Source organism: Lacerta agilis, chromosome 13 (assembly GCF_009819535.1).
Source record: "Lacerta agilis isolate rLacAgi1 chromosome 13, rLacAgi1.pri, whole genome shotgun sequence".
NCBI lineage: Eukaryota > Metazoa > Chordata > Lepidosauria > Squamata > Lacertidae > Lacerta > Lacerta agilis.
This window is the reverse complement of record NC_046324.1, coordinates 3,249,440-3,275,653: the sequence shown is the minus strand read 5'-3', so window position 1 is coordinate 3,275,653 and position 26,214 is coordinate 3,249,440. Positions and strand designations below refer to the sequence as shown.

Here is a 26,214-nt window from a genome sequence, read left to right as displayed (position 1 = left end):
AAACGAGTTATTTGCATAGGGTATCTCAATTTAACTATTATGTCTCTTCAGTCTCCTGTGGTAATTCTGTCTCATCCACTCCTTCACCCAAATACTTCGAGCCTCCCAATTCCTTCCTATAGGTCCTCCGGAACCTGTCTGCATCTGGCCATGTCGTAAATCTCCTTCTCTTTCCTTTGAAAAAGAATGAGATGCCTTCAGGAAATTCCCATCGGTGTGAAATTGATTTCTCTTTCAAAGCTTCCACCAATGGTTTATAGCTGTCCCTTTTTCTAAGCAGCCTGGTTGGAATTATTTTATGGATAATAATGTCACTGTCATCTATTTTAAGCTTGGTTTTACTACTAGCTTGCAGTATTCTATCTCTTATCTCCATTGATGTAAATGTTACAAGGCAGTCCCCTGGCCATTTGTTTTGTCTTGCTATTCTCGATCTTACCCTAAAGGCTCCTTCTATACTCTGTGCCATTTCTTGCTCATCAATCTGCAGCCATTTTGCCAAAGCCAGATTTATGTTTCAACAAACAAAACTTATTTGTAAAAATGTTACATGGAAAAAATACGAAAGAGACACTGCACATACCTTTGTAAATCAAGAAAATCTTTAATAAAAAATGATTTAAAAAAAAAAAAAACAGAAGGGGGTCCAGATCCCTTCTCCAAGGTGGTGGTGGTGCTGTTGTGCATCTGTGCCATAATCAGAGTTCAGTTTGCACTCTGTTGTGGTAGCTCATGGGATCTTACCATTGGTCTGTGCAACCAGTTGTAACAGAGAAATCATGCAAAGCACTAAAATGAGTATTAATAATAGGGGAAAGCATTGATTGGGGAAATGAAGAAAAGACCCATGGGTCCCCGGGGGAAGAGGAGAGAGCCAGGAATACAGATTGTGAGAGGGGCTTTATTCTGAGCTAGCGTGTCAGGGGAGTTGTGATTGTTTTGAGAAGTATTGGTGGGGGGCAGAACTTTCTTATTTAAGAGGCAAGACAGCCAAAATGGAGGAAGCCTTTTCCCGGGCCTTCATATCTCTACACAGAAACACCGTTTACTTTCCCGCCAGAGCGGTACCTATTTATCTACCTGCACTTTGATGTGCTTTTGAACTGCTAGGTGGGCAGGAGCAGGGACCGAGCAACGGGAGCTCACCCCATCACGGGGATTCGAACCGCCGACCTTCTGATCAGCAAGCCCTAGGCTCTGTGGTTTAACCCACAGCGCCACCCGCGTCCTTAAAATGCAATCTTATATGTCCTTAAATGCAAATCTTCTTGCAGCCTGAAGAAGAAGAGTTTATTTTGCCACGCAGGTTGATCCTTTTAAACTGTGTCTTTGTGGGTTATTGTTTTTGTTCATTACTATTTTTTGTGGTTTTATATTATAAACCATTCTGTAATCCTTTGGTGAAGGGTGGTATAAAAAATTAATAAATGATGATGATGATAAAATGCTTTCTGCCTGTGGTGTTGGTAGGCCATGGACCGAACCCTAGGTACCCTGACCACTGACATGATGACATAGCAAGTCCCAGTGCCACAAATATTGACTCAGTGAAAGCATGGGAAGTATCACAAATCAAAAATAATTTTGGCTAGAACATCTCCCCCACCCATGCCAGTTACAATGATTTCTTCCTGCCTTTAGGCGACTATAAAATGACTCTGCTTTCTTTCTAAGCCTCTACTCAATGAATATTTACAAGTTACTTGTTGTGTTACTGCTTTTACATGAGTAGATTGCGGTTGCATTATTCCTTCAGCAATAAATATTCAGCTTCTTGTTTTAAGTATTATCCCCCCTCCAGATTTTATTAAATGATGGCTGGAGGCAATACAGTTGAGGAAACAAAAGCAATTCTCTTTGCAAATGTCTAGTTTGTCCCATCTCAAATGGGTTCTACGTAAAAGGTTTTTTAGCAACGTTAAATTGGATTTCGAGGAGTCAGCTGATTCTAATAGCCTTTGCGGACAAATAAAAAAAAGTTGATCTGATTATTCTTTCTCTGCTTGGTGATGGGTTTATGTAATCACTAATCTTGGCACTTCTTTATCTAAAGCAGATTACAAGACCACTGTCAGTTTGGAGACAGACTTTAAACAGATTTAGTTAGTGTTAAATAAGTTAAAGTTAACTTTAACTTTCTTGGAAAAAGAAAAGTTTACCAAACATTTGAAACTCTTGTTGCAGTTACAGTGGCACTTGTCAAAAATTTCACATATTTATTTACTTGTTTAAAATATTTATGCCTCTCTTCTCAATCCAATGATTCTCAAGGCAGTTTACAAACAAGAGGCAATAATACAAAGAATGGCAAAATCGCCATAAACACAAACATACACACACAGAGAGAGAGAGAGAGAGAGAGAGAGAGAGAGAGAGAGCGCACACTCCTTATTCCTCTGGCTGATGACTGGGGCCAAAGCATGCTTGTCTTCAGTTCTACAGTCCTAGCTGCACATTTTTCCTGGTAAGTTTAGAAATAAAAACAAAAAAAATGGACTGTCAGCCAACAAAAAAAAAACCCCTCCTGAATTAAGAAAGAGAACTAATTCTAATGATGGTATACTACTGGTGTAAGCAAGTCTGTTAATCATGGACATGCTTCTTGTCACCAACCTGATTTTCTTCCCAGCTGAGGTGGGGAGGGGTCTCTTTCACCCCAGGGGACTTGGATTCCCTTGTGATTGACCTTCTGGGGGCCAGTGGTGGCTGTCATCAGAGGTGTTGTTCAAGGGTTATCATATCTGTATTATTAGGGTCTGTATTCACATTAGGGAAAAGTAGCTGCCTTCCTGTTCCTGACGTAACAGCTACTATTGGTTCATTCAAGTTGCTGCATTTGGATCCTCAGTCTTATTGGATCCCACCAAAAGGCAGCTTTGTGATTGCTTGAGATTGTTCCCTCCACAATGTATCCTCTACTGTCCCTATAAATGTATCTCCCTCTCCTCAGTTCCCCAGTCTTGTTTGTCTGAATAAAGAGTGTTACATGAAGAAGCTGTCTCCTACCTGCTCTGTCAGAGCTGAAATCACTTGCTGAATCACGATCCCCACGTTACAACAAGAGGAACAATGGATACGACTCTTCCCTTCTCAACTGCCAGCACATTCTAGCCGTGCAAGAGTCAGAGGTTTCTAAACACACACCCAACGCTCCTCTCCACTCAGGCAAAGACGAGAGGCATGACACCTTTGGCCCAGGCAAGAGCGCTTGAGGAAGGTGTGGAGCAGAGCTGGTGAGGGGCTGTTGCCTGTGGAAGCTTCCAAGGGGCAAGCAGAGGAGCCAGCTTGTATTGATAGCATTCCCTCAAGTCAGGCTGGGTCTTTTTCTGGCAGGGGCTGCCTTCATGCCCTGCTTGTGGGCTTGCTAGAGGATGCTGGGCAAGATGGGCCTTCCATCTGTCCCAGCAGTGCTCTGTTTATGTTCTCATAACACACAAGAGCTGCCCAAAATTAGTTCCAATATTTTACAACACCTAGCAACTGTTCTGGACAGGGCAGTTTCATGTGGCCATCATGGCTAAGAGACACGGATGGACCTAGGCTCCCAGAATGTGTTTGGCAATGCCTTTCTGTCAGTTGATCACTTCATAGAAGGAAATTCTTTTTTCTTTTCACATATATATATCATATTGTGCATAAAACTACACAACTCACAACGCATCAACCATTTTGCTTTGAAATACTGTATCAAATCATATTCTTAGAATTAAGTCCGAAAAATCTTTCCACATATTGCAGTGACATTTTGGGGGGTTATAAGCACAATCCTCTTGATGCCTACAGTCCAAAAACAAGTGCCATGCTTTGTAAAAAAAAAAAAAAAAGCTGGGGGTTGGAGTTCCCTTGAGTTGCTTGAATCTGCAACATCAGCTTTTCAGCCAGGTCTCTTGTCCATATTCTGGAATACCAGGCTTCCCTGTTCAGTCCCAAGGCAGTATGCCATTGTGGGGCTATTTCTACAGAAGGAAATTCAGTTGGTTGTAGGAGGCAAGCCTGGGATTTAGGTCAGAGGTGGCAAACTTGCAGCCCTGATCCAGCCTGCCAACACGCTGCAGGTGACCCCTCTTCTTTTACAATGCTGAGCTGAGAGGCTTAAATCCCTCTTGCAGTCCAGAACTGTGATCCAGAAGAGTGTGGTGTGTATCCCTGAATGGATGTGTGCTCAATTTTGGATGTGTGATCACATGCAAATGGCATGCAGCTGTGGGGTGGGAGGAGGATGACCACACTTGAATGTGGTTCTTGAACTAAAAATTTTTTTATTCTTCCCCGATTCAAGCTGTGTTCTGGGTTGAACATGTCCCTGCTATGACTTCCATCTAACTTCTATTAGAGCATTTCCTTTTCTCATATTGTTTCAATACCCATAACTTTCTAATTTGGGGGAGCTGATATTTGTCTGTTTTGTTTGTGCTAGAGATCAACCATTTATTACAAGTTCAAGATTTTTACAACTTGATTCACTTACAGTTTGGCACTTATAGTTTGTCCAAGTAAAAACATCATCTTGGCTTCCTTTAGTTAGATCTTCCCAACAGTTTTAATGGTACAAGCTTAACTTTACAAGCTATAAATTGCAACTAATTCAGAACTGGAGAGAAAAAAATCCTCTTTAATAGTTTTGCTGTTTGAGGAAAAGTGGCATTCCAGGCAGGTGAGGGTACAGAAGAATTACTTTTACATTTGAAAGAAGTAGAGATTGAAAAATGATGGGCACTTTCACTTAGTCAAACCTTTATGACATTACCAGCCCCAGGCTTTTAAACATTATGGGAAATCAATGTTAAAAATAATTATTTTGGTTTTGTTTTAACTGCATTCATATTTTAGAGTTCATATTTTCGGGAATTCTCCAAAGCCTTAAGGCACTTCTTTCTTTTCAACTGTAACATGAAATTCTTGCTTGAAGAGTTTTCGAATTGATAGCTTTAAGTAACTGAGGAATGATTCACTGGAATGTTTTAGAACAGTGTGTGTTAGAAATATTGGGCAGCGACGCTGGTGATGCTCTGTCAGAACTGGCTCTTATGGAAGTGAGGCAGAGGGAGGAGAAAAGCTAAAGAAAATGGCGTCTTAGCCAGGGTAAAGCAGCAAGAGCAGAATTGGATGGTGGATGCACATCATAAATCCCTCCTGACATCCACCTGGTTGTCATTGAAGACCCACAACAGACAGAAGTTCTTACACTTGTAGTGTGGGCCTTTGGTGCAGACAGGGCCAAGTTAACCGTACAAGTATCAGGTTCAACGAATTTGAATCGGGAGCCTCTTCTGTGCCATGGTTCCTCTTGTGGTGGGCTATTCAAGACTGTAGAATGGGGGTAAAGAACCAGTATGGACTTCCCTGGTTCCAGCATGGCTCTAAAAGTGCACCTGGCCTGGCTGAGAATGCTTCCAAGCTAGGGTTAGGTGTTTGCCAGACTCCAATCATGTCTGAATGGCTCTCTAGTTTTGTCTTCAGTGGCTGCTTTCCTACCTGCTGTACTTCCAGTCTGACACACAATCTGGATTCTTTTGCCTGCCCGCTTGCTTGGATCAGTCTCTTTAGCCTTAAACCCTTGACTGCCATCAATGCTCCTAAGGCCTTCGGTGAAGTGCCCCCCCCCCGCCCCCACTTCTGCCTGGGCTAGAACCTTCTGTCTTTATTTGCTCTTTACTTGCAGTCCAGCTCTGACAATAGGAAATCCCAAGTGGTTGCCTCTGGGACAGCATTTGATTTTGGAATTGTGTATTCCAGAACCTCTTGCCAAATCACAGGTGTTGAGGTGCAGCTTTTGAGTTACATGAGGAATCAGTATGAAGCAGTAAAATGTCGAGCCAGACCTATGAATTACCCTTGCTCTTAAATGTATGATGCCCAGGACCTGAAGTGTTGCTAGCCAAAGCTTTATCTCTGCTGGGCTTTGGCACTTTGGAAACAAGGCTTAAAAGGCCCTTTTTTGCAAACAAACAAACAAACAAACAAACAGATAGATAGATAGATAGATAGATAGATAGATAGATAGATAGGGGGGTGACCGATGAGTGGTGTAAAATCTAGAAATTGCTGTGGTCTTGCTGCTATTAGGCAGTGAGGGTCCATAAGGACCAAGCACCACTTAAAACCTAAGAACTGGACATTGATTTAAGTTGGGGTTTTTTCTTAGCCAACTCTGTTGACTGCAGTGACACCTAATGGTCATGGACAGAATTTCCTCCCATCTTTCCTGTCATTCTGATTCAACGGGTATTTCTGTAGCTTTTTCAATTGATTTTCTTGACAATGTAAGATGGTTATCACTGAGTTAGTACACACCTGGTTCATCCTCTGAATAAGCTGCCTGACACTTGCATTAGTCCTAGAAAGATTGGATCTAGTCTCCAGTAATATCAGGGATGGGGTGTGCTGCAGTTCTTACACCACTGGGCACCCAAAAGCTACTTGTGAACAGAATGCTGCTTTTGAGCTTCTGCCAGGAAGAATTTGAGGTGGGGGGGTTGCACGCGAGGGGTGTTTTGATGGCAGTGATTTCCTGACTTTTGATACAAGAACTAGGAGTTGTTGTTTTTTAGAAAGACTGAGCCTTCCCCAGAGGAAAGTGGTATTACTTGTGGCCTCATACTGAGCTTCCCAGGCATTCTAACCACCCTTGAAGTTCAGTACCACTACAGATAAAGGTTTGGCTAAACAGGAGGGCACAGCCTTGCCGTCTATAACCAGGTGCTGCCTTTGCAGTAAGGAGCAAACCCACCAGCATCAACAGTGTGTACCAGCAAGCTTGACATTCCCAGGGAAGAGAGTCTTACAAGTCATCTTTCCAACTTGGTGGGCAGGGGAACTTGCTGGGACATCTCGGTCACTTCTGTGTGGTTCTGAACTTCTTGCCCTGATCCTGAATTACGACTCCTGAGCACCATGTCTGCTGCCGAGCCTGTACCATTACTTGTCTGAATAAAGATCTCTTTCTTGGTTACAAGTAAGAGCTTTTCTCTGTGTGTTTTGGATAGGAGCCAGGACAGCAGTTTTGGAATTACTATCCTATGGGGAGAAACACAGGGCAGACTCGATACAGCTATAGTGGCATCTGTATCATAGCAGCCTTAATTGCAGCTCCACACAATGAACTGTGAGATAGGATAGAATTTTGTGTGTATAGCTGTGATGACACCTGATCCCAAGTCACTTTCCTCACAAAGGTCACTCTAGGCTACCTGTTCGTTGAGCATACTTACTGATTTTTCAGGGGGTTTGAATGTTGCTTGTTCACAATTCCTTGAATGGCTGTTCCCCTAGGTGTTCCCCTTGTCCTGCAGTATGACTGGTTGTTTAGATGGGGCATGCCACCCTTTGTTAAGGAATGCTGGGAAAAAGTGTATGTATGCCACTCCATGCACTACAACCAGAGGCTTAAATAACAGTAGAGATGCCCTTGTAAAAGTGGAAGCAAACGTTTTAAAAAGCAGCAAATAAACTAATCACTGCTCCTTTTAAACCTATTCTGGTATCACTGGCAGTGTTAAAGAATTATCATAACTATCATGAGGGGCGGGGGGGGGTCTTAATGATGCTGTGATGAGTGGTGATCTGACTCTCTCAATACATTTTACATTGAAATACATTTATACACGTTTGCAACATTCCACTCTGCATGTGTGAATGGGAAATGAACAAAAAACAAGAGCTGCATGAATGTGCTATTTTCCCTGCACAATTCTTCACACAATTATTTCGTGAAAGTGTTTTTTGAGCACAAAAAAGCATATGCTGCCAGTTTCTGAAAGTTTCTGTGCTGCCTGCAATGTTGATCTCCTCTTGGGAATCCTGCTGCGACACATGGAGGAAAGAGTGCCCTCACTTTGGCGCATGTGTGCCGCCACTGCCAAGGGCTTATTATGGATCAAGTACCTCCTATTGCACCTTCATGCTGTACAAACAAGGCCCTGCTCATGGTTTGCAAACTAATCCCGTCAAAACATGACTGTATACACGAGGCCTGAGGTTTGAGATAACTGAACCTGTACAGACTGGCAGGAGGCCATTTATCTGAGAGTCTGGTTCACAGGGCCAGTCTTCCCTCTAAGGCAGAGCAAGGCAGCTGCCTCAGGCAGCCAATTTTCGGGGCCATTGAAATGTGTCAAGTTGTCCATTATTCCAGTAATCATTTTTTAATGTATATAATTTCAACTTTAATCTCTTCCGGGCAAGGATGTGTTTTTTGGTGGGTGGGGTCTTTTATTTTCCAGCTTGCTTGTTCATGACTATCTTTGCAAAGGCTGTTCTCTGAGTCTGTTCATCCCCCACATACACCAGGTGAAAACAGTGCCTTTTCTGTAGTGGCACCTCAGTTCTGGAAAGCTCTCCCAAAAGCAATGGTTTTTGTTTGCTCCACTTAACTTCCACTCTGCTGAAGCTTCTACCATTTGGTTTGGTTATTTATTCAATTGTATGCTGCTGCATATGTTTATAAAATCTGTTCTAGTGTTGTTGTTTTTATTGTTGTTTTTAATATTTAGTGTAACCAGTCCTGGAAATCTTTAAAGGCAGGATGTGTATTTTAAAAGAAATGATAGTAATAATAGATTGAAGCTGTGGCACATGAATAATAGCATTCTAACTAAAGGAAGAAGGGATGCTATGTGAACATTTTGCCCTGGGTACCAAAATGTCTTGGAGGTAGCCCTGATTGTGCACGTCTAGGATGTGCCTAACAATGCTTACTCTTTGCTTCACATAGCAACGGAGGCTGGCTTACAAGGGCTGCTCCCTCCTATACGATGCTGTGTGTATAGTGCTAGAGTTTAAATTAGATCTGTCACCCAATGAGGGACATCTGACAGTGCAATCCTATAGGTGTTTCCTCAAAAGTAAATCTCACTGAAGCTGATGGGGCTCCCTTCTGAGTTAGACATGCATAGGAAGGAGTGTGCTGTTAGCTGATTAACTTTGGATTCTAGTTTGTTAATTGATGCACTAAATCTGCACCAATGTGTGTATGGGTGGCAAGGGGGGTGACAAAATATTTCTAATGAAAAAAAAGCACAAGTGTAATTATACATAGAAGAGGTGCTTCCTTTTTTCTCTCGCAGTAGAGAATTCTTCTTTAGATACTGCTTGCCATCTGCAATTTTTTAAAAGTACTTATTGTTGTGGCTGTATACAGAGGTGAGGCATCAGTTGAAATAATAAATAAATCATAACTACTTGTCTGAAAATTAATTTACATTTTTTGCTGCTTTATCAATCGGGGCATTTTCTAGTCCTTTGATTTTTGAAAACATTGGTTAACCTAAACAATTAATTGACTAAACATTGGAGCCCTCCTAGATATCCATAAAACTGTGTTTGACTCAGAGGCTGTTTGTGTTTTGAACTGCTTGTGCATTTGTAGCTAGACACCACCACCCCTAACACCCCAACACTTTGTGAACCTGGCATTTAGGAACTTGTCAAAATGATAATGTTGTTGTAAGCTTCAGATGATTTAGGTGAATAATACTTAATCATCATGAATTACTTTAGGGTGCACAGGAGAGCAAATTATTTAGGTAATGGAGCTGAAAATGCACTGGGATTAGAATGTTATGCAGTCAAATAATTCCTTGGTTAATTCTGCTTCAATGCAAATTCTTGTTTGTGCTACTAAATATGTATGAGTGTCATTGACTATGTATAGCTGCATGTTTAATCAATAGACTTAGAAGGAGCAACAGCAATGTTTCTCTCACAAATGGTGGTCTTTGATGACGGCTATTTTTCTAGAAAAAGAGGTGCTGGAACTCACCACAAATGCCACCCTTATATTAGCAACGGTGCTCATCTGAGAGGTGCTGGAACTGAGTTCTGGCGAGTTCTAGCTGTCTTGGTTAAGTGTGTAGCATTACCAGTTTACATACAGAATGTGTTTGTGTTAGTGACCGTCCCAGATTTGAACAAACATTACTTATGAATATATCCCTTCTTATTTTGGAAGTTTCTTGTGCTACCAGACAAACTGCTTTCCAAATGACTGTCAGGTTTTTCTCCCATCTTCTTTATTTGTGTCACCATCAGTCTCGCTTCCTTGTGTGACAACTTCTCATGGTACTTTCTGAGTCTGGTGGATGTTCATGGCAAGTGCTGCTTTTCTTTTGGAGACAAATCTTCAAACGAGAGCTGTTAAAATACAACAGATTCTGTATTAAAGGCTGTCCCATCTACCATATGCATGAGATATTTTGTATCAGCTGTTAGGACAACAGCTTTTGTTGGCTTACCTGTTCTGCTCCTACCTTCAGTGAAGGTAACAGTGAAATTGAGAAGGAAGAGATGGAGGAAGATTATGGTGATGTGGCTGGTTCTAGGACGAAGTGAGGAATGAAGAGAGTGTTTAAAATTTAAAGTATTCTTAACAGTCCTGTTCAGGTTATCCTCAAGACAAGGTTTGTGTCACCTGAGCTACATAGTCTCCGCTGCCTGCTGTTGTAGCTGTAGCTATCCATTTGTACATTTTTGTGGGTGGGTGGGTGGGTCCTGACCCAGTCCTGGGACTGAATTTGTACAGAGAACAGCATGATGGCTTTGTATGTCGACCTAGTTGTGGTCTGATACTTGCAAGGCCAGTCCACCCATGAAGCAAGGTGACGTGACCACCCTAGGTGGCAGGATCCACAGGAACAGCAGATCAGTCCTTCAAGGAATGCCTCACCTGCTGCTGCCAGAGTGATAGCTGCAACACACTCCTTGGCAGCAGCACCCCTCCGCCCCCCCCAATGCTGCCTCTACTGCTGCCTCTTGGCGGTTGGTCTCCTCTTACCCCTACGGAGGAAATGGCGGGGGCTGCCCTTTGAAGTCTGCACCCGCTCAGCATTATTCAGAGTGGACCCCTTCCCTATCGCTCCCATGACAGCCTTTGATTTCCACTTCAGCCATCAGGTAATGTTCATTTGATTTCCTCCACCTTGTTCCCGATGTAGATCAGGGGTCAGCAAACTTTTCAGCAGAGGGCCGGTCCACTGTTCCTCAGACCTTGTGGGGGGCCAGACTATATTTTGAAGGAGGGGGAAATGAACGAATTCCTATGCCCCACAAATAACCCAGAGATGCATTTTAAATAAAATGACACATTCTACTCATGTAAAAACACGCTGATTCCCGGACCGTCCGCAGGCTGGATTGAGAAGGCGGTGGGGCCGGATCTGGCCGCTGGGCCTTAGTTTGCCTACCCATGATGTAGATATTAGTCGCCTCTTCTTCCCTGCCGGGGGACACACACACACCATTTTGTGGTTCGCCTCAGGTGTCAAAATATCTTGATCCGGCCCTGGATATTTGATTCCTCATTCCAGCATAGCGATCTTGTGTGGCCAGTGGATGTTATATAACAATCTGTTTAATGCTTCAATCTAACCATATGATTAGCTCAAACCGTAAATAAAATTCTGTGCATGCCTGGAGTGTATGATTAAGTGCTTTCCAGGACAGGAGCCAAGTCTCGCAGCACTTTATGAGACTCTCTCCTGTTCTAGACTGACTGACTGAGCAAACTTCTGGAGCACCTGCTCAGGGATATCTAAGCTCACTTAGCTTGTTGTACACAAAGCTAAAGGGAAAATAAAAATTACAATGCCGTAGAAAGATAACCCAAATTCTTCACTGAAAAGAGCTGAATCCCACAACATGCATGAGTGAATTTATCTCTGCTTTCTTCTCTTTAAAGTAGTCATGGGGGGGGGGGAGGCAAAGGACTAGGGCGCCGGGTCATCAATGTACCACACCAGGAAATTCCCTTCAACTGCTATTTGGGCAATTCAGATCGCTGCCCATGCACTTTCACGCTATCTTCACCTTCATAAGCTAAGATTTTGAGCCCAGTACCACATCCTGTGCTTTTTCTGCACTTGTGTGGATTCCCCCAACCCTACCACAGTTTAACCACTAACTTAAATGTTTCTTTTGGTGGGTAGTTCTTTTGAAGACTGTTGCTCCTTCAGCCCCCCCCCCCCCCCGTGCCTTGCTTTTTTTGTCCAGCAGAGAGGCAGAACCAAGTCAGGCACATGGGAGGTTTTGCTTTCTTCTCCCTTTTATATCTGGCCACTTTCCCCCTGTATTTAAGAGAACAGCCCCATTGTCTAGCGTCTTCTTTCTCTGTTGAAGAAAAAGTAAGGGTTTGCTTGGAGGGTGAGTGGCTGGTGGCATCTCTCTCCTTGTCAGGGGTAAGCAGTATACTCCCAAGTGCGTCCTTTAGAATCTGATGATTTCCCTTGCCCACATTGCATGAAGACTGTAAGAATTCTAGTGTGAGAGTGCCTCTGTAAATATATGTTTGGGGGGGGGGGAATCTGTGAATTGAAATAAGCTTATACTCCAACTAGGCATATTGGAACTATGATTCAGGCTAATTTTCATCTAACATTACATTATCATTATTATTTTACTTAGAATGAAGTTATATTTCTTTCCAAATAACTTTTATTGGTTTTCATGTAAATACGAGAACAACATAGAACTGCAGTAACGTGTCCAGTGGTACATTAAGTTCCATATGCAGTACACAGTACACAAGCAATATGTTTATTTATGCCTTATCAATTCAAGTATCCTCAGTGTAGCTTGGAAAATGTTACTGTTTCAATAATAACAAACCAATTTGATTGAGGTGTGATTGACTAAGCAGTGCTGCGTTGCAATCTATGCTCATTTCTGGAGGAGCCTGGGTGGGTGGATTTGGGCCCATTAGCTCTAACTCAGTAATAGTGAAACAAAGCTGGAAATTTCTGTCATTATCTATGCCATGTCCTGTTTTCAACAGACACTGCATTTCTCACTGTGTCTTGTTTGCATGCAAACAAGATTTGAGCAAGCACTTATTTGCATGCAAAAGATGGAACTGATAAGTGGAAAAACACCCTAATTACCCCTTCCTGGTTTTTTTTAAAAAGGAAAAGTAGCAAGCAGTTTTACATTAATCAGACCAGAAACATGTATTTGCATTCACAAGTCAAATAGTAGGGACAGGGACGTCTGGCATGGGGGTAATTAGATGACTTGTGACCCCCCACCCCAGGCTGTTGTGGAGCTGGCCAGGGAAAAGGACACCAGACACCCTTTGGAAGAAAAGCAGACCACAATACAACTTTAGCAGTAGCATAGCAAGGCATACAGGAAAGGATTATTTACTTATTTATTGTTCCACATCACCCAAATCTCCAAGCAGTGCAAGCAGTGTTCGAAATTAACCCATCGCCAGTCACTTTTTGCAACTCAGGTGTGCCACCTAGTGCCCAAGTCAAGATTTGCAGCTGCATGCTTTGCAGCTGGCTGGGCTGGAGAGCCTGGCGATACATTGCGATGTTGAAAACCTGACATCGCCCAGCCCTAGTGTGTTGTCTGCTTTGTGAACCCAAGTCTGCAGCATGAGACAGAACATCTTTCTAGCCTTTCCGGGAGATGAGTTAGCAAAGTCTGCTGATGACACCAAGTTGTCTGTGGTAGTTTTTAACTAAAAGTGGCTGTGAGGTGCTCAAAAAGCATCTCTCCAAACTGGCTGAATGAGTATTAAAATGATAAATCCGATTCGGTGTTAACAAATGTAAAGTGATGCATGCTGGGGCAAAATATCCTAACATTACATATATGCTAATGAGGTCTGAGCTGGTGGTGGCAGACCACGAACTAAGGGTCCCAGTGGATAGCTCAATTCAGGTTAACCCAGGTTGTGGCAGCTGTAAAAGGGGGGAATTGTATTTTAGGGATCATTAGGAAAATGACTGAAAACAGAACTGGAAATATCATAAAGGCCTTATACAAGTCTATGGTGCAGCTGCACTTGGAATACTGTGTGCAATTCTTGTCACCACATCTCTTAAAAGCAGATGTGTCCAACGCGTCAATCCCAAATGAATTCTGCAATGAATTCTGGCCACCCGCCCTACACTGGAGATGTTGGGAGAAGCTATTTTGATGCTGCGCATGTGCCCACCCCTGCCCTGTCAGTGCACGTCTGCCCATGCTGCACCCATCCCTGCCCCCTCAGGGGAAGCAGCCAGCGCCCGCCCACCCTACACCCATCCCTGGGTGGTAGATCACTGCCAGTTTTTATATTGGATCATAGATCACAGCCTACTTCAAGTGGGACATGCCTGTCTTAAAGGATACTATAATGCTGGAATTTTTTAAAGAAATGGTGGAGCATCACCCTAGTTTTTTAAAAGATTTTGTGTGCTCCTGTACCATTTACAGGGACGTGCTTTCCTTTGCAGAAATAAAAACATTAGAACTTAAAAAATAATCATGTTGTGTGGGCATGATGGGCAGAATGAGACAATGTCCTTCACTAGGAGCTCCACCTATCACAGAAGCTGTGATTTTGCAAACTGAAAGGAAAAGGTCCACCCTAGTAAGAGCCAGTGTGGTGTAGTAGTTAGAGTGCCTGTAGGACTAGAACGTGGGAGACCCAGGTTCAAATCCTCACTCAGCCATGAATTTCACTGGATGTTACTGTCCTATACATGCCTAAATTTAAGTCCCACTGTGCCCTCTGTATGACCTGTTTTGATATGGCTGGTTTCAACCCTTCAAATACCACAAATTGCAAAAAGAACCAAATAAATTATCTACGCAAAGTTGTTCAGAAATTTATAAAGATACAGGTTTTGGCAAATTATCCCCTGTAATTTTGTAAAAGAGGATTGGTTTTCACATTTGCTAGAATGAAACTCCAGTCACATCTCTTCTAGACTGCTTTCCCATTTGATTGCTTCTCTGTTTTAAAGAATTTGCCTTTTGAGCACAGCATTTATTCTATCTTCAGCTAGCTCCCTCATCTTGTCATCATTTGATTCTTAATCTTGTAGGGGAGAAACGTGCCTAGACATATTGTTGTGGTGACCATAACTAGACAGTTACTTTTGCATCTTAATTTTTCACCAAAGAATGAACGTGCATGTTTTAAATGTGTCAGGAATTGCCTTGCAATAGATTACTTTGTAAATCCATACAAGGAGAGATGGGGTTCTGTTCAACCTGGGACATCTCCATGCCAAGACAAAAGTGTGGTGGATCCTTATCCGAGAGATGTTGTTTACAGATGACACCGCCTTGACAGCACACTCTGAAGAAGCTCTACAGAGACCCATCAGCTATTTTGCCCAATCCTGCAGGGAGTTCGGTCTTACCAGCAGTCTGATGAAGACCAGGATGCAGGGAAGAAGAAGAAGAGGAGGAGGAGGAGGAGGAGGAGACACCAGGGTGGAGCCACTGCCAGTTCCAGCACCACCAGCACCCAGCCCATGGAGGAGGAGGCAGCTCACCTGCTCATCTGGTGAAGAAGAGGAGGAGGAGGAGGAGGAGGAGGAGAAGGTTTGGATTTGATATCCCACTTTATCACTACCCAAAGGAGTCTCAAAGCGACTAACATTCTCCTTTCCCTTCCTCCCCCACAAAAAACACTCTGTGAGGTGAGTGGGGCTGAGAGACTTCAGAGAAGTGTGACTAGCCCAAGGTCACCCAGCAGCTGCATGTGGAGGAGCGGAGACGCGAACCCGGTTCACCAGATTATGAGACTACCGCTCTTAACCACTACACCACACTGGCTCCCAGCCGTCTTTCCCATTGGTGTTAGTGGTTTGTTGCACCAGGGCGCCAGCCTCTCAGGGGAGCCCTAGCAATTGAGGGAGCTGCACGGCTTTGCCGGCAGCCTCCCCTTTCCCTGCACACATGCCAGCTGCGCCCCACCAACTATATGGCTAGCGGGCGTGCAGCTTCCTTCCCAAACTTCTGCATCTGCTAAAGACGGCCCTGCTCCTGGTCGTTGTCCTCCTCCTGCTTCCTGGTGAAAGGCGGCGCGCAGCCTTCCTGGGATTCCTTCTTGGGCACCCCAACACCGGAGAGCATGTCCACCAGCACATTTTCCACCACCGCCACGCCGGGGATCGGGACGGTGGGGGAGGCAGAGGACATTTTCTATCGCCCCCTCCCTTGTTTCAGAGTTGCCACCCAGGGGGTGCCGGAGGGATCTTTGTACCACGGTGCTGGATATGTTTAAGACGGCCCTGCCAGGATGTCACCAGCACCCCACACATCAGCTTTGATGAGCACACACTTGAAGTGGTAGACAATTTTGACTGTCTGCGTTTCACCATAACCAGCAATTTCATCATCAACACTGAGCTGGACAAGTGTATTGACAAGGCAGCTATGGCAATGGCTTGCCTCACCAAAAGCGTATGGGAGAATGTGATGCTAATGTCCAATACCAAGATGAAGGTCCACCAGACTTGCGTGTTGAGCATGCTGCTTTATGGAAATGAGTTGTGGGCAACGTACAACCAACACCTTCCACATTCACCGCATCAGAAGGATTTGGGATATCACATGGCAGGACAGAATTCCAGGCAAAGATGCTCTCCCAAGCCCACATCCCAAGCAGGTTCGCACTCCTGTCTCAGTGACGTCTACACTGGCTTGGTCATGTCCACAAAATGGAAGATGACAGGATTCCCAAGGGCGTGCTCTATGGGGAGCTGGCTTCTGACAGCAGGCCAATTGGCAGACCAACTCTGTGTTACAAAAACGTCTGCAAATGTGACATGAAGGCTGGCAATGTCAATCCTGCCATGTGGGAATCCCTTGCACATGATCTCAGTGCCTGGAGACAGGTAGCCAAGTCCATAGCAATGAACAGAGGAGAAATGACCGCTGGGAGGAGAGAACAAGACATGGTGCATCTGCAGCAGCACAACTGGATGCCTTAATCTGCTTCAGCTGCAACATAGCATGTCTCTCTCACGTCAGCCTCTACAGCCACAGCAGACGCTGCAACCTACCGGTACCAACAGCTTGACTTCACCTTTGAAGACGCACTCCTCCACTATCTCTCAAGACAGGCCAGCTGACAACTGGTTTATGCTGTATGCATAATCTTGCCATGTGATGAAATGCATATATTTTTTTAATTTGGCCAAAGCAGAAACTCTTGGGTCCAATGCCTATTGGTTTTAAAACGCTAAATCTGACGTTGTGAGTTTTTAAGTACTTTCTCAAATGACCCATTTTAATAACCTGAAAGCTATTATATAACAAGTAACCATAAATTAGTACAAGGCCCTAGGGGGACCCTCACAGTTCAGCAATGAATAGTTAATGTGGTAGAATGTTGAGCAGGTTATTAGTTTTCATTGTACAAATGCTGATCAGGGAATGCTATTCTAAGGTGTTTAAAAGAAAATATAATTAACTGGTTGTGTGCTTCTGTTGCAGCTCAAATTGAAATTATTCCATGCAAGATCTGTGGAGACAAATCATCAGGAATCCATTATGGTGTCATTACCTGTGAGGGCTGTAAGGTAAGCTTTATATATATATTAAAAGTTATATATGAGAGTCAAAAAAGTGTGTTCAATCTTTGACTTGGAAACGTGTCTTTTTGCAAGATTACATGTTTGCTAGCTGACACTAATTATCAATAAACCACCACAGACAAATTTTTAAGCATTGTTGTGTTTTTCTCCACTAAAGGACACGTGTCTAAATTCACATTGTTCTTATAGCTTTAAAGACCCAAATAGGTACCTGTTTGGGAACTTAGGGTCCCTCTAGACTGATGCGTTCTTATAGCTGTATTCTGTAACATATTCTTATCACAATAATAGTCCATTAGTGGTGGATTTGTTCTCTTTGTTCTGTGATGCTTCCCCACTGCTGCCACAGCATTGCTGTCTGTAGGGCCTAAATTACAACAAAACCAGGACGAAAAAAATAAATTGGATTTCAGCAGGAAGTTATCGGGTAGTCACTGATTGGAAATTAGGTGGTGTGACTGCCCCAAAACTTAAGCAGGCACAAACAGTATTGAAAGTGGTGTCATCAGGAAAGGTTTGGCTTCTTGGATCATGGTCCCTTGTTTCCTTGAGGAAGGACTTCTGGCAAAAGATGGGCCGCACCTCACAGCAGTTGGCAGGAATGTGTTTGCCAAGAGTCTTGAGAATCTGATCAGAAGAGCTTTACACTAGAACTTGAAGGGGGGGGGGAGACAATATTACAGATGACAGAAGAGCCCCTGGTGTGGGGGATAACTTCATTGATGTACGGGAAACTGAGGTGGTGCTCCAGAAACCTAATAAAGGGCAGGAAACTACAAGAGGGAAGCAACTGGGGGGAACAACTCATGGTTTCAGTTGTCTCTACACAAATGCACAGGATATGGGAAACAAGGAAGATGAGTTGGAGCTTTTAATACAGGATGGCAAATATGACCTGGTAGGCATTACTGAAACCTGGTGGGATGAGACTCATGACTGAAATGTAGAAATTGATGGGTATAACCATTTCAAAAGGAATAGACCAAACAGAAAGGGAGAAGTAGTGTTACATGTAAAGGATGTGTACACTTGTGAAGAAATCCATGACCTGGAGCATAGAAAGCAGATTGACTGTCAAGCCGGACTGAGGTCTTGGATGATGCCTTCGTAGAGCAGATTACCAAATATTCAAAAATGAGAGAGGGGGTCTTCAATTTCCTCAATATCTGCTGGAATACAAACTCTGCCAAGAATGTAAGTTCTGACAAATTCCTCCATTCCTTCACTGACAATTTCATTTCCCAGATGGTGGAAGACAAGGGGGTCATCTATCCTGGACCTGGTCCTCACAAACAGGGAAAAACTGATTGATGAGGTGGAAGTACTCAGAAACTTGGGAGGAAGTAATCATGTCCTCCTGGGTTTCATAATACAAAGGCAATGGAAAGCTGAGTGTAGTCAGACACGCACTGTGGACTTTAAGAAGGCCAATTTTAAAAAGCTGAAGGAGCTACTGGGTGTGGTCCCATGGTCAGAAATACTCAAGGATAAAGGAGTCCAGAATGGATGGGCATTTCTAAAAGGAGAAATATTGAAGGCCCAAATGCAGACAATTCCAACAGGAAAGAAAAGTGGGAGGGCATCTAAGGAAACTGGTGTGGCTGCATTAGGAGTTTACAGATCTCTCTCCCCTCCCAGTTCTTCCTCTGGAACAGCTCTCTTATGAAGGCTTCCAGGGCTGGAGGGTGGGCCAAGGCAGGTGGAAAAAGCCATCTCTCCCCTCACAAAGGTAAGGTTCTGCACTTAGGCAGGAAGAACCAGATGCACACATATAGGATGGGGGATACTTGGCTTACTAGTTGTATATGTGAAAAGGATCTAGGGGTCTTGGTGGACCACAAGCTGAACATGTCCACAGTGTGATGCAGCAGCAAAAAAGCTAACACTATTCAAGGCTGCAGCAACAGAAGTCTAGTGTCCAGATCAAGGGAAGTAATAGTACCACTCTATTCTGCCCTGGTCAGACCACTCCTGGAATACCATGTCCAATTCTAGGCCCCACAATTTAGCAAGGGTCTAAAGCTGGAATGTGTGCAGAAGAAGGCAACCAAGATGATCAAGGGTCTGGAAACTAAACCTTATGAGGAGGGCTTGAAGGAGCTGAGTATGTTTAGCCTGGAAAAGAGGAGACTGTGAGGAGATATGATAGCCATCTTCAAATATCAAATAAATAAAGATTTATTGAAGCCATTCTGGTTCCCAAAGTGATTCAAGTTAATTGCTATTCTAACAGAAATAACCATGGGAAAGTAATTTTTGAATTTTCAGGTTTCTTCATTGACAAATTTGCTCCTTGTAGTAGTTTAAAAAAAATACTTTATTACTAGACTTGTATAGCCATCCTTCAACACACATTCCTTGGGCAGCTTACAAAATGAGATGAAATATAATATTAAAATGCATGATTACAATTAAAAACACCAAAAGTACACATTAAATATATATTTTCTAGCAGAGGCGAATAAAATCAATTTGCAGCTCAATTTACAAAATCAACTGCAGCTTACACGAGAACCCAGATTTTGTTTGTTTAAAATGTTGTACATCCTCCTGTCTGATTCTGTTCTGCCGCTTTTGGTGCGTTCCTGTGCAAATTTTTAGGCATTATAGCAGGGAAAGGTTATTCTGCCAAAGGACTGTAAGCTTCACTGTTTCCGCCACTTCCAGACTGGGGCTGCCTTTATCTGATCAGTGTAAGGCTTGTTTTAATACTAATTGCTGCTGGATAGGGGGGATTTTCACTGAGAGGGAAGACTTGAAATTCCCTGTTGTGCTGTGATTGCTCTCCCACCTCCACACCTGGTATTTAATTGTTTTAAACCATAACATGGTTGCTAATCACATTTAGAACTGTAGCATAGAGAAGACTGCGCATGTTGTAGCAATTTGATGTTGAGTTATGCAGTTCCCCCTGTAAGGTCATCTGAGGACATTTATGACTTTAAGACCAGTAATGCAATTTTTGCTGAAGATGCCGAAATGGACTTTAAAAGTCTGCATGTATTTGAAGCCAATTTAAATTAAACTGGCATATTAAAATTAAATCCAACTATAAAAGGGCTGCTTATCTGCTGGAAAGAACTTTTCTTCCTGTTAGACGTGTTTTACTCAGCTTAGAATTTAAGTATCTGACCAGTAAATTCTTTAACAGACAAGAAGATCTCCAGACGATACGTATGCTGATTAAGCCACATCAAATAAACTGCATATCCTGTATTGCCTTTTATACAGTTCACCTAGGGACAGATTTCACTATTCATTTCAAAGTTACAAAGTTTTCTAAGTCAGATGATTTCAAAATGAGATAGTTTGGGACCGATGTAGATGTAGCTTCCTATAGGGTAGCAGCAAGATTATTACCGGTATGTGCTACTTATTGTGACCTCATAGGACTAAAAGTGTTCACCGCCAAGGGTTTATTTAAAAGTCCAAATGATTTCAGGACCTTTGCCATTTTAAATGCAATTTTCAGCTCTAAAAATTTATGTTTAACATACTCTTGGGACTGTCTTTCTGTTTGTGATTCATTTTGTGATGGCCAATAGTTACAAACAATAAAAAACTGACTAATCCCATCGTTAATGTACTGTGAAGTTAGGCCCTCTGCCTCTTCCTTGATTCCTGTTTTCCCAGGAGCCTCACCACCTGTGCTAGTCTGTTCCCTCACTGCTCTGAAACCTCTTTCTGTACAGGAGTGCCCTGTTATCACAGCGGTGTTGCTTCCCAGCTCCAGCCTTCCCCTGGCAAGACTTCCCCAGACTTTAATGCTTCCTGTGGCCTGGTGTATTATCTATGTGCAGGATTGTATGTGGGGCGTGGGGGGGGGGGCTTGTTATTCACACCATGCCAATCACAGCAAGTCTATCAATCAGGTCCTGGCTACATAGGTTAGATCAGTGTTTCCCAATTAGCTAATTACTGAGGAACCCCAATTTTTCAAAAGCCAAGCCATGGACCCCCTCCTTTTGAAAATTTTGATAACTCTATCCACGAGCATAGCTAGGGAGCGGGGCACCCTGGGCGGCACTTATCTTGGGGGCAGCACACTGGAGCCCAAAGTGAAGCGCAAGTCAGAGCACCCCAGAGCCCGGCACACCGCTCCCAATAGCAGCGCAGCCCAGGGCTGGGCTCGTAGCACACTGAGCTGCTGCGCCCCCCCTCCCAGTTGCTAGAGGGTGGCTGAGAAGGATGAAACTGGCATGTGCTGGCCCTGCGAGCAGCGCTGGACCTGCAGCACACCTGAGCCGCGGCATCTCTCCTGGGAGTGATGCGATGGCTCGGGCGTCTGCAGGCACCATGCTGCCCAAAAAAGCAGTGTGGCACTTGCGTTCACCCGCTACCACCTCCCTCTCAGCAACCCTCCAGCAGGAGGGTGCTTGCAGGTGGCTACGAGTGATTGCAGGGCACCAGAGCTGCCACACCGTGTCACTCCCCGCAGGCACCCTCCATGGTAGTTACTCCATGGTAGTTACCTATGCAAAGCCATTTTTTGAACAAAATGTGGGGTAGCCCCTAATAAGCAAAGGATTTTAGGTATACTAAAAACAGACTAGGGCCTCATTTTCAACATTGTGATATACCAGCAGCTAAACATCGCAATATTCCGTTATATCATAATGTCTGAAATTGGAGATCAGATGTGGGGATGAGGGAAGGAGCAGCCACAGAGGGGTTTTTTTTTTGGGGGGGGGAAGCGGAGTCATCTCCACAACATAGTTTGAGGGGGGGTAGGCAGTGGGGCAGCCAGTGGTGGCAGCCAATGAAGATACACATCCATCATGGCGGCGGCTGCTGCTTTCCAGGGGAAGGTAGTGCCTTGAAGTGACGTCAGTGAGGGAAGGCAACTCAGGTCAGCAGGCTGAGATCATTGTGTGATATTGGCGGTGCCTTGAAATCGGCTGCCCTGTTCCCCCTCGCGTGAGGAGTGATATATTCCTGCGTATTGCTGGGTCAAAATCGTTAACGAGGTGCGATTTCAAAACTGATTTTTGCCAATATTGAAAAATAGCAGTGGTAAAACAGACCATAAAATTTGTGATATTACCATGCAAAAGATGACCAAAAAAAATAGTTGGGGGGGGAAGGCAAGCGATGGGGCTGCACCCCTAATTGGGAACCATTGAATTAGTTTCTGGAAGTTTGGTGCCTTACTCATTTCTGTTCATACTGGGGTTTTTTATTTGGTATCTGAAAAGATGCTCCATTTCTTCTGGCAAGGAGGAATGCCCTTACTAGGCTTCTGTGGCAGTGAAATTTTTTTTTTTTGCTGCATTTCACTTTTCACTTGGGAGGTCTGTTGTTTGCATGGTTTGTAAACATGCCTGGAATTTGTTCTATGGCAACAATCATGCCAGGAAAAAAATGCTCTTGCAGTTCAGGGTTTCAATCCCACGGATATTGATTTGATGGATGGTACTCCACAGGATAAAGGGAATAGAGAATAAGAGATGCCTAAGCAACCTACCTGGCCCATCTGTTGCATGAAACTTTGAGCCCGGGCTCTTGCCTACAGAGATCCATGTCACAATAAACCAGCCACTCAGCCGGGTGAGAAGGTGAGAAGAAGATGGAGCAGTTACTGCCTCTGGTCTGATCCAGGAGTCACTTCTTAGGCTCTTAAGAGTGCATACTTTGTTTGTTTGTTTGGCTATCTTAACTATCAAAACATTAAGATATTACTTAAATATGCAGTCTTGTTTCGTAAAGGTTAAACTCACAATAGTGAACCGCTGGAGTCCTCTTCAGGCGTTCATGCATGTGTGAAGGGGCTCTGACAGACGGCCTAGTCCTAACCCCTAGATGTCTTGTCTGTATGCATACAACCCTTCACAGCCCTTTCACATATACATATCAAATGCCTGACAAAAGCTAGGATACTAGTAAAAAGAGTAAGACCATTCAAAATTGAAGCAAGCTGCTCCAGAATCACAGCAATAAACAGTCACTGGTGTACCACCCACCTGGAATCAAGGATTCTGAGTAAAATACTTAAAAGCTATTTGCTGTATAATCCCAAATTTATGAGAGCAAGAACCCAGATTTCTACAGTCAGAATGTGTGTGTTTTTGATTTTTGCTTGTCTTAAAAATAAATTCAGTGAGTTCAGTTTACAAAATGCAAAAGAATGAGGGGTGGGGGGTGGCCAGGGGAGACCAATTCTCTGATTCCTAATTGGCAATTACTAGAATATTGCAAAGTGTAATGATACGTGGAAATGTGTAAGTGTTAGCCATAAATCATGGTATTATGAATAAATCTTTGCTGTCACAGACTGGTGTGTATCCCTTCCAGAGTGTCTGTCATTAGGATGCAACAAGGCAGCTGTCAGCTGTTTTCTTGTAATTAAACAGCCAATGAGCAGCTAATTAAGACATATGTGTATACAGAAGTGGGCATGTTAATGAACTGTAGGAATCAATTCATTAAATGAAAATTGTCAAAAGACAAAATATGAGCTTAGTAGTTCAAGTCTCTGGCTGGCTCAGAAACCAGTGGTGAGAGGAGCATTAAATGCCACTCACAAGACATGGACGAACATTTCTTTCTTTCTTTGAGGAAGGAAACTAAACAGAACACTTCAGTGGTGTTATTAATAGTTTTTATGAAAACTCATTAATGCCATTAAATTTAGCTTTTTGTAGAAATTGTTCATTCAGACTGACTAGGAAATGAAAGGCACACTTTGTAAGATTTAATCTGTTGGGGGCATTATCGCTGTGTATTTCTTCCAACCTAAACTACTGCTGATTTGTGTGTCATTCATACCGTGTTTTCAGTATTTATAGTTGCATAAATGAAAAGTCAATACCCTTAAATTGGTCAGGTATTTGTCAGCCCCAATCAGATCCGGTTTTGCTCTCAGCTCTAGTAGTGAAAACAGTGTTGTGGTTGTCGCTGGATTTGACCTTTCACAAGTCAGTTCATTTCTCCCCTGATCCTCAGCAGTCCACCACCCCGAAGGCTGGAGACACTTGGGAGCCTGTCCTTTGGGCTGAGCGAGCCGTGCCTGAAGGGGGTGTGTGGCCCTCAGTAAAGTGATCCAGAAGGCCAGCTGTTTTGTGGTAGCTGTGGGCGAGGAGGAGGAAAGCAACTGCTGGAAGTGCAACAGCAGAGATCATTCTGTGTGCAACTTACAGGTTACTTACAGGCAACTAGCCATGAGTAGGAGAGGGAGAGATGTGAATTAGTCAGTGCCATTAGTCACTGCAGTAACTGTGAGATGTGTAGTTCTGAGGGAGCTTATCCTCAGTATGTTGAGTTGAATAAGTCTTCCTGCTATGTAGAAGGCCTGATGTAACAGAGACAAAACCTCTGTTTTTCTGCTCAAATTATACAGCATTTTGTTAAGTTTCTTCTGTAAGGACTTCTCTCTGGACTCCATCTGCATTATTTTAAGTGACTTTGCTAATAGCAGCATGACAGGGAAGAGGAAGAAGCGCTGATGTGTGTAAGCGTATCTCTGCTTTGCCTCTTTTAGGTTGCTGCTGTTGTTAGTATAGTTTCAAAATCCTACAGAATCATTTTGGGGCAATTGTGTGTATACAATGGGAAGCAATTCCTCTTTAAATCACTTTCATCTCTTAAAAACTGTGATTTCTCACCAAGTACATGGAGACATTCAGTTGAGAAAATATATGGTTTATCCAGCCCTCATTTGGATACAGCTGAAATGCACTAACATTTTCTAATAATAAGATTATTCATACACACACACACACACACACTGGTAGTATTTGAAATAATTTTTATTTCTGAACCTATTCAGATATATATACATTGTGAAGTATTTTATATTTTGTAACAAAATGGAATAAAAAATATACCTTTGAATCTGGTAGTTTTTTCCTGACAATAAGAATTCAGCTGAAGCAAGGTGTCCTTTCGATGCAACTGTCACGTGCTACCACTTTGGATCCAGCCATCGATAAATCTTCCTCTTGCATTTTGTCGTTGTGCTACAGGGCTTTTTCAGGAGGAGTCAGCAAAGTAACGCCACATATTCCTGTCCCCGACAGAAGAACTGTTTAATTGATCGAACCAGTAGAAACCGTTGCCAACACTGTCGTTTACAGAAATGCCTTGCTGTGGGGATGTCTCGAGATGGTGAGCTTTACTAGTTCAGGTCAGCTGTCTTGTATGTGCGACACTCCTTAGCTTTCTGCTTGCTCATCCCATTCTTAAAATATTTGTCTTGAAATATACTGTGCCTCATAACTCACTGAATTTACTTTGGATTGATGCAGCTAGTGGCTTCCAGGATTTTGTTTTGCTGCTGCTTACACAGTCACACTACACACAGAGCAAATGCCTGCCTTTCTTACTGGTGTCACTAGGCCAGCTCTACTTTAATTTTCTTTCACATTCCTTATTCCATTCATACAACATTATGGGTGTCCTGTATTTTTCTTCCTCCAACCAATCTTTATATTTCCTCCACCTTCTTCCTCCCCCATTACTGGTACAGAGACTATGAAATCCTGCTGCTAATAGATGTCAGTGTCTCCACAGTAAGGATTAAATAGTCCTCTCTTGGGTGACAGGCCGACATCAAAGCTATAACTTTTCTTAAGTAAAAGAAACTCTGCATTTTGCACCAAGGAAGCCCAAATATGGAACAGACTATTATGCAAATTAAATATATTTGCCTCTATAATTGAAATCTAATCATGTTCATTATTTTTCTTATTAAAATTGCCCTTCTGATGACTGTTTGCCTAAAAGCCATCTCCTCAAATTCTTCTATTGCTCATACATGCCCTAAGTATATTACACATGACTTACCTATTCAAGAGGCTGACCCAATAGGATAATACCTATCTTTTCACCTTCTAATATATGACTTCACCTGTAGGATCAAGCAAAAGTGTGTTGTAGTGATGTTGTGAACTGCTTAGTAGCT

General features: G+C 43.2%; 1 protein-coding gene across 3 annotated transcripts in view; it reads left to right on the top strand.

The window, feature by feature from the left end:
- RORA (RAR related orphan receptor A) overlaps positions 1 to 26,214 on the top strand; it is a 77,955-nt gene that overhangs the window by 38,927 nt on the left and 12,814 nt on the right. For 2 of the 3 annotated variants that reach the window (XM_033166732.1, XM_033166731.1), the window contains exons 2-3: positions 17,215 to 17,300; positions 25,277 to 25,418. In XM_033166732.1, the coding sequence (XP_033022623.1) occupies positions 17,215 to 17,300; positions 25,277 to 25,418 (228 nt within the window). Of the gene's footprint in view, positions 1 to 17,214; positions 17,301 to 25,276; positions 25,438 to 26,214 lie in introns of all 3 variants that reach the window. The other variant, XM_033166733.1, reaches the window with a different exon arrangement.